Source organism: Notolepis coatsorum (assembly GCF_963971535.1).
Source record: "Notolepis coatsorum genome assembly, chromosome: 13".
Lineage (NCBI taxonomy): Eukaryota > Metazoa > Chordata > Actinopteri > Aulopiformes > Paralepididae > Notolepis > Notolepis coatsorum.
This window is the reverse complement of record NC_140177.1, coordinates 114,866,727-114,882,557: the sequence shown is the minus strand read 5'-3', so window position 1 is coordinate 114,882,557 and position 15,831 is coordinate 114,866,727. Positions and strand designations below refer to the sequence as shown.

Sequence of the window (15,831 nt, the reverse complement as noted above, 5' to 3'; positions counted from 1 at the left end):
AGGTTAATTTAGGAAGAATTCCCTTTTAAATTTCTCAACATTTCTTATTAGGTAAGTCCTCCTGTGGCCAGCTACTGATAAGGTCTTCATACAGCAAGCCAATACAAGGTCTACTGCCCTGGATGATCGGAGGAGAGGTGGGAAAGAAGGGGGAAAGCCCATGGCAGGTAACAACACTTCCACTGACTCTGGTTCAGATAAATGTATCCAATCAGGTGCATTCCACATGGGGGAATGGGATGTAGGGAGAGGATGATAATAATAATAATACATCAGATTTATATAGCACTTTTCTTAATGCTCACAGACACTTTACAAAACAAACAATACAATACAATTTTAGTAGAAAAAATAAATAAAAAATTATATTAAAAATGTGAGAGAGGAAGGAGTTCAAGGGTTGAAAGCAAGGGTAAAAAGGTGGGTCTTGAGGGCTTTTTAAAGGGGAACTATTTTACTATTTCTTTCACTATTTGGGCACTTTTACACAATTCCTGTGAGTTTATGGAACACCTCTGTAATTTTTTATTTTTTTTAATTCATTGTTTTGTATTTCTAATCAAGTCCTCAAAAACAGCATTTTTCTACCTCAAGATCCTAAGCCGTTTTGAGGCTGGGCTCCAACCATAATGGTAAGTTACTGACTCGCCTGAACATTATCATGCAGCAGTGTCTTTCTGACATCACAAATCATCACATTTTCAGATGACTCAGTTCAGTGAGGGTGAATATTGTGAGAGGAGAATTGGAAGAATGCGCCAATATGATAATTAGAGACATAGATCATATTAATATAAGTCCACATAGCTAGGAAACAATGCTAAACACTGAAAAAGGCCATTTATAAGATAGTTCCCCTTTAAATGATGAGAGGGTGTCTGCATGACGGATATTGTTGGGAAGGGTGTTCCAGAGGGTGGGGGAAGCTGCAGCGAAGGCCCTGTCGCCCCAGGTCTGGAGCTTAGTCCTGATGGGTTGGAGGAGGTTAGTATCTGCTGACCTGAGGCAGCGGGTAGGCGTGTGGTGGAGAAGGAGGTCAGAGAGGTAGGAAGGGGCCAGGTTGTTGAGGGCTTTGAAGGTGATGAATAGAATTTTGAACTGAATCCTGTACATGATGGGGAGCGGCGGGGGGAGGTCAGCATGCGAGCAGTAGAGTTTTGGGACAAATTGTAGTTTATTGAGGATTTTGGTGGATGTGCCATACAGAATGCTGTTGCAGTAGTCCATGATTAGTTCAGATTTGTCACAGTTGAGTTTCAGAACGTTTTTTTGCATCCATATGTTTATGTCAGAAAGGCAGGTGATGAGGGTGGAGTGGGTGGCGGGCGGCAGTGATGGTCTTGGTGGAAAGGTAGAGCTGTGTGTCATCAGTGTAACAGTGGAATCGGAGGCCATGTTTGCGGAGGATCTGTAGAATGGTAGAATGTAGATTGTAGAGGATAAACAGTAGGGGACCAAGTACTGAACCCTGGGGGACACCGTGGGGGACTGGGGCAATGGGGGATTTGGAGTTGTTGGTGTAGATTAATTGGTGTCTGTCAGAGAGATATGATTTGATCCAGGAGAGGGCAGTGCCAGTGATGCCAATGGTGGACTGGAGGGCAAGATATGAGGGTGGAGTGGGTAATGGTGTCGAAGGCGGCGCTGAGGTCAAGGAGGATGAGGATGGAGACGGAACCAGACTCAGCAGATAGCAGAATGTCATTGGTGACCTTTAACCTCTTAACCTGTGCCCCCAAAAGTGGCCTTTTTAGTTTTCATTTTTGAGGACCAAAACAACCATTTTGCAAACTAAAATACTTATAGCACATGCATGAGCCTGGTCTCTTTTGAAAGATGACATTCTGAAGTTTCTGATTCCAGAAAGAAAATTCACTTTTAGTGCTAATGAAATAGAGTAACATGGTCTGAACTTGAGTTGTAGAAAAACTTGTTACTCAAGTTTTTCTGTAGTAGTTAGTCGTCCAGAGGTAGTATTTCCCCAGAAGGTGGTATGGCTTACAAATCCATACGGACCCATAGCCTGAAGCCTTATGTAGTACATGTCCAAATTTCATAAAGATCCATTAAGAAATGAGTGATTAGGAGTGATTTTTGGAAACTGTGTACAAAAGAAAAGCTCAGTTTTCTCATAGACTTCAATTTATTCAGCTGTTTTTCTCTTCCTGTTTTCGCTCGTTAGTTTTTTTTTGGTTTTTTAGATTCATACATCCCCACGTGGGGTATCATTGGAAAGCCACACTCATTGGCTACAACCCTCCACAATCATTTTCGAGATTGACAAATGATTGACAGAACTAGAGCCCCAAGAGTCAGGAGTGGTATTTTGTATTTGTCGCTATCGACAGGCAACAAATAAGCCTTCAATTCGATATATATATTGTATTACAAAATATGCACACCCGAGCCACTAGGGGTCGTAAGTGCCGGTGGGCAAATCGTCCTAAAAAGGGCCCACATGTGGAGAGCGATTTCTGTGCTGTGTTTTGTGCGAAAGCCACATTGGAAGGGTTCGTAGAGGTGATTGGATTCAAGGTGGGATTTAACTGGATGGCAACAGCTCGTTCTAAACTTTTTTTTTTGTATCTACTTTTTCTCCTCCTTTTTTTCTGTGATTTTTTCTCCCATCCCAATTTTCCTCTCGTGCCAATTCTCCCTCCCCTGTCCTGATCGTTGCTCGCATGTGCCCCCCACTGGCCGGTCGTAGGGAGGGTAGAAGCCCATCACATGTCCCCTCCAATACATGTGGAGGCAGCCAGCCACTTCTTTCCACCTGCCAGCGCAAACTCTCATTGGCGAGGTGTAACGTGTGGGAGGCTCACACTGCCCTCGCCATTTCCTGTCTTTGCTGTGCAGGCGCCCTGACCGACCTGTAGGAGTCGCTGTTCACAGCGATCAGATTACCACCCATCGACTTCCCTCCCGCTGCCAATTGAGTCAGTATGACGGCCGGCCCGAGCCGGAGGCAATGCTGACAGCCGGATTCGAGACCGGTGTCTCTTGCATTGGTGACGAGCGCAATGTCCGCTGCGCCACCCAGCCGCAGTCGTTCTAAACTTTTTGACAGAAAGGGGAGGTTGGAGATGGGGCGGAATACATGTTGCAGGATACATGCCTGCAACATGTAAACAACAACATTAGTTGTTAACTGTTCACTTTTTTCTTTTTTTATTAAGTCAGCAATAATTGTTTGGGGGGGGGAAGCAATACTTTTATTTTAATAATACTTTTAGCTTGCACAGACAGGAACTCGACCACAATGACTTTGCATTGGTTTGTGGCTAACTAGCCAGAGCTAGTAGGAACAGCATGGATTATGCTGAGAACGATTCTACCAATGAACATTGTCACTGGTAAGTAAGAAATAGGGCTGAATGAATGAATGAATGAAAACTTTATTTAACAGATTGCAGAATGGGTACAATACAGTACGGCTCAATACACACAATTGTTAAGGGGATGCAGACCAGAGAAAGACGTTTGTCTTGTTTACATCAGGGTCCCCCATTTTCAATTCATAGTGACATTTATGACATACACAACATACATGACATCATGACATTTATGGCATAGGGACATACATGACATACAGGTATTTAGTACTGTTACATTTGTGACATATACGATATGCAAATATACAGTACTGTTACCCATAGATCCTGACAGTATACATATGATGGGGAGGGGACTGTACATTAGGAGGGGGTGGGTGGGTGGGAGAGAAATATGCATAGGTGGGGAGAGAATATATACATGCGGTGGGGAGGAGACTGTCTATTAGGAGGGGTGGGGGTGGGGGGGTTTGGACATTTACGGTGGCCAGTTTTGAATTGCAGCCTCCCATAGGTTTTGAAAGTGGGTAGTGATTCACATTCCTTTACAGCTTGGGTAGGGCGTTCCACATTGATGTGGCATAATTGCGAAACGTGTTTAGTCCCTTGTTTGAGCCAAATCTGGGTTTAACATGATTTGTTGAGCTTCGTCTGGTGTTGTGGTCGTGGTATTCACTGACCTTTGGGATGTATTTTGACATGTACATGGTTACCTTATTCGTATAGTGGATCTTGTAGACCAGGCCCATTACAAGTTGCTGTACTCTGTCGTTTACTCTAAGCCATCCTAGGTTGTCAAAGTGGGCAGAGATGAGGTGGGTTCTAGGGGTAAGGTCAAGTAGAAGTCTGACCAGTTTGTTTTGTGATGTTTGTAATCTTGTTTTTAATCTTGTTTTTAGCGCCTTTGAGGTGCTTTGGTACCATGAGGTGCAAGCATAGTCGTAGTACCCTTGAATGAGTCTAGGGTTCCAAAAATCTGAACTATCCCAGAACATGGTCAATGGTTTTTGAAATGGACACATTATAACAATGAAAACACAAACCTGCAAATAAACTGAAAACAGATGTGCAAATATCACAAGGGGTATATTGGGGATGATATACTAGAATGCCTCAGTAAGATTTTTCATGGTTTGGAATAAGGACTGAAATCTCATACTCAGACCCTTGCATTAAATTATTTTTAAACATGAACCCTATTTTCCCATAATTTGGGGTCTAAATGAATATTAGGGACAACAACTTTTGTAATTGGTCCATTATTGAAAGAGATCGCTTTAGCCGGCAGCCGCAAAATCGCCTGCAATGTAATCACACGCATGCATGTCAAAGTACAAGAGCTTCTGGGGTTCTCAGATTGTGTAGATTCAACCACGTGGAATGAGCACATCATTTAACGATAGTCTACACAGTTGTCATTGTCATTAATGATTCAGTTCTGATTCCGAACCATCAAAAAATCGTACAGAGTACATCTTCAAATCCTGCGTTCATACACTAAAGAAAACTATCCTTTGAACCTAACTTTTGAAAGAGCTCTCTTCCAAATAGTTTGTGTGCGTTTGTGTCAACAGGCACTGTTACTCAACGCAAGGGGTAAATTCCACTGTGGAGGCGTCCTGATAGATGAAAGCTGGGTACTGACTGCAGCCCATTGCCTGGACCATAATGTGCGCTTCAGAGTTCGACTGGGTAAATAATACAATTGTGTGAATATCTTACATTTTACAAGTTTGCTAGAAGTTGTATTAGACTACGTGTTTCTGAGACTAATATATCAACACTTGGCAGGTGATTATGAGCGCTTTAAGACAGAGGGCACGGAAGTGACCCTGCCGGTGGCCAGGGCCTTTAAGCACCCCGACTACGACAGCAGAACAGTGGATAACGACATTGCCCTGCTGCGATTGGCCTCTCCCGCCCCCTTCTCCGACTACATCCTCCCGGTGTGTCTGCCCGGCCGTGAAATGGCCGAACGCGTGCTCCACCTTAACGGCACTCCCACAGTGGTCACAGGCTGGGGCGTGGACGACCTGAACAGCAGCCATTACAGCTCGGCGCTCAACGTCATCAAGGTGCCCTTGGTCAACCACACGATCTGCTCCCGCCAGATGACAAACAAGATATCGAACAACGTGCTGTGCGCCGGCGTGCTGGGCGAAAGGATGGATGCGTGCAAGGGAGACAGTGGGGGCCCGATGGTCACCTTGTACCACGACACCTGGTTCCTCATCGGCCTGGTTTCCTGGGGCGAGGGCTGTGGTCACGAAGACAAGCTGGGGATCTACACCAAGGTATCCAATTACAACGACTGGATCAGCAGAGTACGCGAAGAATGGGACAGGGTCCATCGCCTAAGTCCCCAAACTCCCTAAACTGCCCCAGGTCCTACCTTACTTTGTGTCTCATAAATCCCACGTTGACAGCCCTAAACACAACAGAGATGTAAAACACTTTGTAAAATAAACCGACTCTCTCTCAAGTTACACTGGGTTTCTTTTCAAGAACCCCAAGAGTGAGTGTTTTTATTCTTTAATCCTCACAGACAAAAAGGAACGCAACTCAGGAGCAGCTGATCCAGGAACAGCTGATTATTACTGATATTACTTACAGCAGTGGACACAACACTTCACAGAATTTCATTTGTTTTCAAGACAGGAAATTGTAATAAATTGTAACAGTAATACTTACAGGAACACGCCAACATTTTGGGAAATTAGCTTACCGTCTTCTCCAGAGAGAGACAAGAAGATAGATACCAGTTTCCTCTCTGTGCGTTCAGTAGAAAGCTATCTGGCTGCACGTTAGCCTAGCTTAGCACGTTGAATGGAAGCGGACAGTGCCGGTTAGCCTTCGGGAGAGGTGTTAGTTGGACAATGCCTAGGCTAACCGGCACTGTCTGCTTCCATTCATTGTGCTAAGCTAGGCTAACATGCAGCCAGATAGCTTTCTACTGAACGCAGAGAGGAAACTGGTATCTATCTTCTTGTCTCTCTCTGGAGAAGACGGTAAGCTAATTTCCCAAAATGTTGGCGTGTTCCTTTAACCTTTGTGTGGTGTTCGCTTTTTTTGTTACTCACCCAATGTTCACGGGTCTGGTGAAACAGTAATGGGATTTTAAAACAATAAAACTATAACAATTAATGTAAAAATAATTTTAATTAATTACAAGAGCAATATATAGTTAACATTTGCCATGTACCTCTGCTAGATCACATGTATCAATAAAAGTGCTATACATTTTTTGTGATAAAATGTGATGTCTGTAAAAAAAAAGAATCCATTATAATCCACATGAATGGAATAAATCATGTTTATCTTGAAAAATATAATAAGAAGTCTTTAATTGTCATGCAGATTAACACACATGCAAGATGGGCGACACACAGGAACACAAACACAGGAGGGGGTGCACGGGGTGAAAACGTGTTCTTTATTATGTTCTTCACGTAAAATGAGCCAAGCAATGAGTCTCAGGGGGGGGGGGGGGGGGGGGTATTGTATGATTTCACTTTTAGTAAATACCACATAAGGGTTAACAGTAATACTGACAAAGTCTTAAAAGGATTGTGCAGTGTATTCAGACCTTATTATAAAAATGTATATGCTAAAGGCCTTTCCTATAGCATCTATCACAGTGAAAGGCCTACTACAGCCTAGATAGTCATACTATCAGCTTATTCCTGACGTTTTATGCTCAGAGACCTGGAAGCAAGGTAAATGGTAAATGACTGCATTTATATAGCGCTTTTATCCAAAGCGCTTTACAATTGTAGAATTGCTCCTCACATTTTACCCATTCACTCACACATTCAAACACTGATGGTGATGGCAGAGGCAACCATGCAAGGTGCCAACCTGCACATCGGGAGAAATTAGGGGTTAAGTGTCTTGCTCAAGGACACTTCGACACGCTGCCCGGGAGGCAAGGCTCACTTCCTCTACTACTAATGATCTGATAAGAGGTTTTTCAATGCTTCAGCCTTTTGGAGCCATAGCTAAGATGAACTTGATGAACGCCTGAGTTACATTACACAGATATATTATACTAACAACAACTGAACTATTATCTTACTGTATGATGGTTAAATAATGGCTACAGCCTGTTGGGAGACACAGTTAAGATGCACTTTGATTGATTGATTGATTGATTGATTGATTGATTGATTGATTGATTGATTGATAACTTTATTAACAGATTGCAGAATGGGTACAGTACAGTACAGCTGTAAATCACTGCACTACATAAGCACTAAGTGATGCCTGAGTTTCACAGATGGTAAATGGTAAATGGCTGCTTTTTTATATAGCGTTTTATCCAAAGCTCTTTACAATTTTGTTACTCACATTTTTACCCATTCACACACACATTCACACACCAATGGCGGAGGCAACCATGCAAGGTGCCAACCTGCTCATCGGGAGCAATTATGGGTTAAGTGTCTTGCTCAAGGACACATCGACACGCTGCCCGGGAGGAGCGGGAATCGAACCGGGAACCTCCGGATTGCCAGATGACTGCTCTACCTCCTGCTCTAACTTCTGAGCCACTGTCGCCCCACAGATGCGTTGTACCAACAACATTCACATGAACAATTATTCTAGAGTATCATGGTTACTACATGGCTTTGGCCTGTTAGATGAGCTTTAAATCACTGCACTACACAAGCAGTAAGTTATGTATGTTGTTGCTAGACAACAACTTACACTGAACTATCAACAGTCTAAAACGTTCACAGTATTATGCCTAGAGTATATCCCTGAATGCTACAAATACACATATTATGGATATGGTTGTGCAACCAACAGGGTTCCTGCAGGTTTCAACAAGTCAAATTTAAGAATTTCTAAAACCTTTTTAAGACAACTTTGAATTGAATTGAATACCTATGTCATGGCCATACTGGCAAAAAGGTATGAAGGAAAATTACTATCAAAGAAGTCAAATCAAAATCAATTTAAGAAAAGGAACAAACTAACATTATGGGAAATACGCGTACCCTCTTCTCCAGAGTCAGACAAGAAGATTTCCTGTCTGTGGGATCAACAGAAAGCTTTCCGGTTATAAACTAGCCTAGCTTAGCACACATTAATGGAAGCGGATACAGACCACTAGCCTAGCATAAAACTCTGGTAGAGGTGTTTTTGGCCAACAGCTATAGGCTAGTGGTCTGTATCCGCTTCCATTCATTTGTACCAAGCTAGGCTAGCTTGCAGCCGGAGAGCTTTCTACTGAACGCACATAGGAAATTACTTTCCCATAATGTTGGTATGTTCCTTTAAGACTATTTATTGCCCACCGAACTATCAACTTGGACTAAAGTATAGCATAACCAAGAAACAAGTCTATTCATCTGCAGTGGTTATACCTGTAGAATAGCTGAATAGGATGTGTGTATGTGATGCTTAATCTACTCATAGCAGCATTTGTTGAGCATTTACCTGAGCCCAGGTCACTATTGTACCTGGTCTATATATTCATGAGTAGTACATGTTGATGGCTTATAGGTCTCTGCAGTGTTATACTATATGATCTATATGAGAAGAATATCTCTCAGCGACTACAGAGATTAAATAGAAAATGCTAATCTCACCCTGGGTAGGGTTAAAGCTGCCCTGGGTGCTGGATCAGTTTAGCAATTTCCTTATGTTTAGGTTGAGGTTAAAAACGTTTCCAGGGAAGCTGCACTGCAAGTTGACGCCCATCAAAAGGCCTGCTTTAGCTAATGGCTCATTTTGTGTTCCGACTACATGACTTTCCATTCATTGGAAATGCTTCCATCTAGAGGTAAAAGGCGGCACTGCAGTATTCTGAAGGTAGGCTACATAAAGTAAATCCATGGAGAGTTCACATGCCATGAATAAAAACACAATGTAAAGCTTTTACATGTAGAGCTTGTCAACATCAATATATCATTGTCAAATTTATGTTGATAGCTTGGTATAATTATCTTTCAAAATGTTAAAAAAATGAGACCACCCGTTGCTTTCTGTCATACAAAGGACCTCTTGCTCATCGTGGCTCGTTTACATGCGAGCCAAATGAAAAAGCAAGATGGCGGAGAATAATTGGATAAAACCAATTTGATTTAGCTGATGAGTCATGCTAATATGATGTTGTAATTATGCCTTTTGAAAGACATAAAGCGATCCAGCAGAATTCCTGCCAAATCTTACAGCAAAACATCACTACATAGATGTTCCCCTGGTCCTATGTTCCCCGCTTGATTGATTGATTGATTGAACATTTTAGACCACCAGCCCTGATTCCAAACTCTAACCTTAACCAACTTCGAAAGAGGGCCTAAGCTTAACCAGTTCGAAACAAGGCGGACATTAATAATTAATAAAATAATAAAAATCTATAAAATGTTCAATCTATTAATCAATCAAGCGGGGAACATAGGACCCGGGGAACATAGGACCCGGGGAACATAGGGATGATCCCATAGAGGGGGAGGCTACTGAACTCCACTGTGATTTTCTAAAAGATAACTATACCAAGCTATACAAATTTTAAACACATAGCTTCTTTAAGTCGATTATTCTGTATGACGGTCTCTCAAAGGATTGGAGGTTTAGACACTTCCATCAGACATGACTGGTCCTTTGAAGCAGAAAATAACAAAGGCGATCTGTTTGAGATTAAATATCTGAAATGATGATGCAATTAGTCCTCAGACTAAAACTATTTGCATTTGTCTGAAGGCTTAGGGTGAGGAGCATTGTGGACGTCTTGAACCGTCTTCTAGGTCGCAGCTTCCCTGCGTCTCTTTTTGAGGTCTTGCTCGTATCTTTCAAGTTGGGCCCTGAAGCCTGGGTTGGGGTCTATCACGTGACGTGCCGTCTTCACTCTCTGTAATGGAGTAGAGTTACAGCACATTGTGTTGACTTGACATATGGACACAGAAGAACCACTGATACATGAACGCAAACGTAGGCAAGAAGCCGTGAAGTGCGGAGCTCAAACATCATCACATAATATCCTGAGTTTGCATCACCAAGGTCACCACCAGACAGCGACTACCCACCTGAATGGCCTCCGTCAGAGAGAGTTGTCGGTACTTCATGAGGTAAGCGACACACACTGTGGCAGAGCGACTGCGGCCGTTCTTGCAGTAAACCACACTGTGGCCTCCGCGGTTGGCTTCGTCCTGGATGGCGTCAGCACAGCGGTCAAAGTAGCAATACAGGTCCTCGTTGGGGTCGTCATAGACAGGAATCCGCAGTGTACAGACTTTGGAGTCAGGAAAAGGCTGCTGCTTAGACACGTTGATGCACAATGTCACCGCCTCCTGCTGGATGAGGTCGTCATTGCAGGCGGAGCGCGCATTACTGATGAACAGGACCTTGGTGACCTTGCACAGTTGAAGCATCTCGTCAGTTGTTGTGCCTGAGATGCTATTTTCCTAATGATGACAGACCCTCACCAGCTAAATAACATAGTGCTATACGCTCATATAGATAGACAGACAGACACCCAATCATCAACAAATAGAATGATCTTCTTTCCCCAACTCACACTGAATGCTCAGCATAAAACATATGGACGGGCAGTGACATTCACATCCATTCCCACAAGCAGAATGGATTTTCACACGTAACAAAAAAAACGTTCTAGTAAACACACACAAGGAATACCCACTTCTTCAGATCCACTCCCTATACACACACACTCTCACTATTCTAAACATCAAGGACACAATAACATCCACACACAACCACAAACTTAGCTCTAAGTCTGCCGGGGCTATTGCTGCTCTCTCAATCAAACGCATTCCATTTCTATTTTAGAAAGAAAAAAGAAAAGAAAAAAAGTTGTTTCTCTTTCACGCTTTCGAGATGAGGGGTGCTTTGGCCGGTGCGCTCTGGCCTTCTACTGACTCTGCAGGCTATATTTACTGCTTGAGGTTGGACAGCTGGGCTGCTCCATGTCCAGGCACTCCCTGGGTCCTAGCACTACTCCAGTTTATAATGTCTCATGTGTCATAGATAATTGCTGTACTAAAAGGATCAAAGACGCCAGAATCAGAATCAGAATCAGAAAGGTCTTTGTTGCCAAGTACAAGGAATTTGATTTGGTCGTTCTGTGCAGACAGACAATTGGTATCACTTTCCATACATCAGTATACAGAAGATGAGAGATTATTTTATTTATTTAAAATTATTACATATGGGTCAACTAAAACTACAAAATGAAATATGCAACCTCACTGTTAGCTACGTTAATGGACCAGCTGAGTCAAATGTTACCGCTCTCAACAGCATTGACCTGTTAGCTAAATAAATAAGTTATAACCAGCAAACATTTTAATGTTAACTAAGCTAACTTAGAGCTCAAAGGGAATAAATATATTAATATACAGTAGGTGTGTTTCTCATGTGTTTCCGATTGTAACTGGCTGCCAACATCCTGTTAAGCATCGGATGGCCCATCCGCGCACATCGCGTCTGTCGGCTTCAGGCTGTGTTATTGCTGATCAACCAACACATTGTTGGAAAGCTAAAATATCCGCCATCAGTTTCGGACAAGTGACCACGTCCGGTTTCGCCTGGCCCTGAACGGACCAGTCACCTCTGACGGTGAAAATTATATTGACCGTTTTTGTAGCCATTTTGGAGCTGACGGTATCTTACATGAGGGATGATTACTACAATAAAGGGAGAGAAGAAGATGAAGAAAGGAGAATTACTTGCTCGCATGTTGAAATGTATTGGACAGCCATTTTGGATAAGCATATAATTATTACAGATACAAACATGTGTAAAACACAAATTTTCCATGGGATTGTTATCGACTTTGGACCTGTACTAGATAAGACTTCAGGCTATGGACCCATTGTGTTTTCCAGCTCATACCTCTCAGCTTAACTCTTTTGCAGGCATCTGTTTCCAAACTAATTCAGACATAAGTAAACACAACTTTTATTTCAGTGTGTTCAAACCTCTGTAACTCTATTACATTAGCACTCAGAGTGATTTTTCCTGTTGTGGAAGAAAATTCAGAATGTTTCCCTTCAAAAGAGACTAGACTCATGCATGTGTTATAAGTAGTGCTGTCAGGCGATTAAAAAGATGTATCTAATTAATTACAGGATTTGTAATTAATTAATCTAATTAATCGCATTTTAATCGCATAACCATTTTATGCCTGATATTCTATATTCTATAATCATATTTCAAATTACATGTGTCCAGATGGCAGCATTCAGTACTGTATCTACAAAACCTTCTGTTTAATCATCTTCCATCTATTAATTTGCTTAGATTTTTCAGGTCTGGTCAATTTGAGCATGGTGTTATTCACAGTCAAAGATACAAAAAAAATTATTGATATTCTCATTTGGTTCATTACAATTGACTCAAAATAAATTTTTCATTCAATCAATCACCGTGCAGATTGATTGATTGAATGAAAATGTTATTAACAGATTGCAGAATGGGTACAATACAGTACGGCTTAATACACACAATTGTTAAGGGGATGCAGGCCAGAGAAAGACTTTCGTCTTGTTTACATCAGGGTCCCCCATTTTCAATTCATAATGAATTGTAAGTAAGGGTGCAACTTGCACCGTGCAATCCATTCTTTGTGGATCTAGCCCACAGTATTTCTGACACTGGGAATACATTCCTTGAGATTCATAGATGTCCCTAGAATCAGATACCAAGAACATGCAAATGGACCATATTAAAAAAAAGTCTGTAAATGTGTATTCTACACTCTTATGAAATGAATGAGATACAAAAAAAAAGTATAAAAAAAAATTATAAAAAAAAAAAAAAAAAAATGTAATTCATTTTGAGTTAATTTTCATAACGCGATAATTTGCTGTGTAATTAATTAATCTAATTAACGCGATAAACTGACAGCCCTAGTTATAAGTGGTTCAATAATAGATCTTAACCTCTTAAACTGCAGCCATATTTTCAGAAAATCTGCAGAAGTACATGCCCAAGTAAATGGAAGATTGCTCCACTTCTACAAGGTCAATTTGCATGTTCTTGGTATCTATAGGAACATCTATGGACCACAGGGAATGTATTCCCAGTGTCGGAAATATTGTGCAAAAGAGAATATAAATTATCATTTTTCTTTTCATCTTTGACGGTGAATAACACGTAGGCTACCATGCTAACATTGAGCTTGGAGGGATTTCGTTCACTGAGATCATTTAGCACCTTATTGGGATTAAGTGTACAAAGGATATAAGCAAATGAATAAAGGGGAGATGATTTTTTGTAGATTTTGTAGGTATACTGAATTTTGCCATCCAGACACATGCTATTTGAAATGTAATGCATTTGAATATATAATATCAGGCCTATAAATTACATTATTATGGCCACGTCATACATCTATGGATAGGGCCAAATCTCCCCTTTCGAATGGCAGTGTTAAATATGGATTTAGTCATTTCCTCGCGTGAGTACTCGCTTTTTTCCGATAAACAAACATAGTGCTGAAAATATACACTTTGACTGCTGTTTTGATAGGGTTTGGGTATTTACTCTTGGCTACATTTGAAAAAGAAACACAACATTGATTAATACGGTCTGTAGTTATCGATTTATGATGATTTAAGCTTAAAAGGTTAAATGACTTTGGATATGCAATCAACAAGCGTTTTATGCAAAACTAACCCGATACTTGCCCGATGGATAAGAGGATATAGGCCATAATACTGAATGTATTTAGGATTTCTACATAAAAAGATATTGCTTAATATAGTATATTAGTCATTTGGAATATCAAATACAGGTCTAACATATTATGTTCAGGCACACTTGCACAAATTAAATCATTGTGTACAATATAATTGCACAATTATAAAGGTTATGGTGATTATAGGTTATATGAGATTATCTTCATAATTGAATGCATGATTTGTTTTCTTGGAGCTATTATAATCAGAATTCTACCAGATGTTGTTTTCTTTTGGTTCATTCTAGACAGGCAAAGTTGTTTTACACTCATTACGTTGAATAAAAAAACAGTATTGCTGTACTGGAAGAAGAATACAAGGATTATAAAGACAACATACCAATTACAATTGGTTCCAATTACATCAAGTTTAGAACTGGACCCAGGTAAGATGGCTGCCATTATGGTCCCATATTCCAGAATGTCAATTGATTAAGTGTCACACCCTATTCCTGCCTGTTTGTCATCATGCTGCCTGGTCGTAGCTTAGTATTACCCATGTTGAGTTTATGTGTTAATAAATTATGATAGTATGTAACTGCTTAACTGTTTCCAAAAGAGGGCGCTATAGGCGCAAGGAGACGTAGCTATTGTAGCTGACGTCAGGTAAGAGGGTATAAAGGGATTGGTTCCTCCCCCTCGATCTCTTTCCCATCTTCCTCCGTCGCCTCTCACAGAGAGAAGGTCTCATGGTGCATATACAATGTGAAAGAAACCACGCCGATTAAAGGCTAAAGAAGGACCTTGTCGTCATGAACATATTATTGTTGCTCCCCAGGTGACTCTGTTATTAGTATTCTGTATCCTTATCTCGTGCCTAACCCGTTTTGTCTCTCCTTTTCCATCAATTCCTCATCTGGCTCCCCGTTCTGTCAATCAATCAATCAATCAATCAAATGTATTTGCACATTTAAACATGACACTTGTCAACCAAAGTGCTTCACAGTGGGTGGCGTAGCAAAAAAAATAGTTTTGAGTTTAGATTTAAAAGACTCGATGGACAGGGCAGATTTGATGGACGTGGGGATGCTGTTCTGTCTCTACTCCTGGATCCTGTGCATGACCTCCGCCTGCCTGACCATTCTCCGTGCCCACGCCCCCGACCGTTTGAGGATCTAGTTCACGTGTATGACGCATTGCTTGTGCGACGCTCCTTCTCATACCCCTTGGACAGGACGACTATCCCAGTGGTTTATGACCGTCCGCTGCTTGAACAACCTGAACATTCTTATAATAAAGTACCCGTCTTTTGGGTTATACCTAGTTCTGTCTGCATCTGTGTTTGCATATTGGGTTCCACTCGCTCAGTCGTGACATTAAGACACGTTGCATCTATTGCTTTATATCTTGATCACAGTGGCCCCTAGTGTGGGACATTGTTTAGGGGGCAGAAAGCGAAGACAGTCCTTTTTTCATTGCAATGAAAACATACATTCAAAAGAGTCACATAGATTACGAGGAGAAAGGGGAAAGCACTGTACTGACATCTGATGACTGACGTGGGTTACTAAATAAATTCATGATGGTCATCATTATCACTGTTATAAATACCTAGGTCTGGTTAGATAATCTTTCTTTTTATCAGCATGCGTTACATCTACATCAAAAATAAAAGCAAGACTTGGCTTCTTGTACAGGAATCATCTACTCACTCTGCTAAACGCTCCCTAGTCCAAATGTCCATTCTCCTATTTTTTGACTATGGCGATGTTATTTACATGCATGCAAGCAAGAGTGTCCTTGATTGCCTTAATGTTTTGTATCACTCAGCAATTAGGTTTGCTACAGCAATTA

General features: G+C 41.3%; 2 protein-coding genes across 2 annotated transcripts in view; one reads left to right on the top strand and one right to left on the bottom strand.

Moving 5' to 3' along the window:
- Window positions 1-5,707, top strand: part of proca (protein C (inactivator of coagulation factors Va and VIIIa), a) — a gene marked incomplete at both ends in the record, with an annotated part of 86,198 nt that extends 80,491 nt beyond the window's left edge. Inside the window, 3 exons of the mRNA XM_084327774.1 lie at window positions 52-167; window positions 4,907-5,024; window positions 5,124-5,707. Of these exons, the coding sequence (XP_084183900.1) occupies window positions 52-167; window positions 4,907-5,024; window positions 5,124-5,707 (818 nt within the window). The remainder of the gene's footprint in view (window positions 1-51; window positions 168-4,906; window positions 5,025-5,123) is intronic.
- A 4,373-nt stretch (window positions 5,708-10,080) lies between these two features.
- dusp28 (dual specificity phosphatase 28) lies at window positions 10,081-10,708 on the bottom strand (the record flags this gene model as incomplete). The annotated part of the gene is made up of 2 exons (XM_084327773.1): window positions 10,081-10,188; window positions 10,364-10,708. The coding sequence occupies 2 exons, from the start codon at window positions 10,706-10,708 to the stop codon at window positions 10,081-10,083; spliced, it is 453 nt and encodes a 150-aa protein (XP_084183899.1).
- Window positions 10,709-15,831: the final 5,123 nt, after the last annotated feature.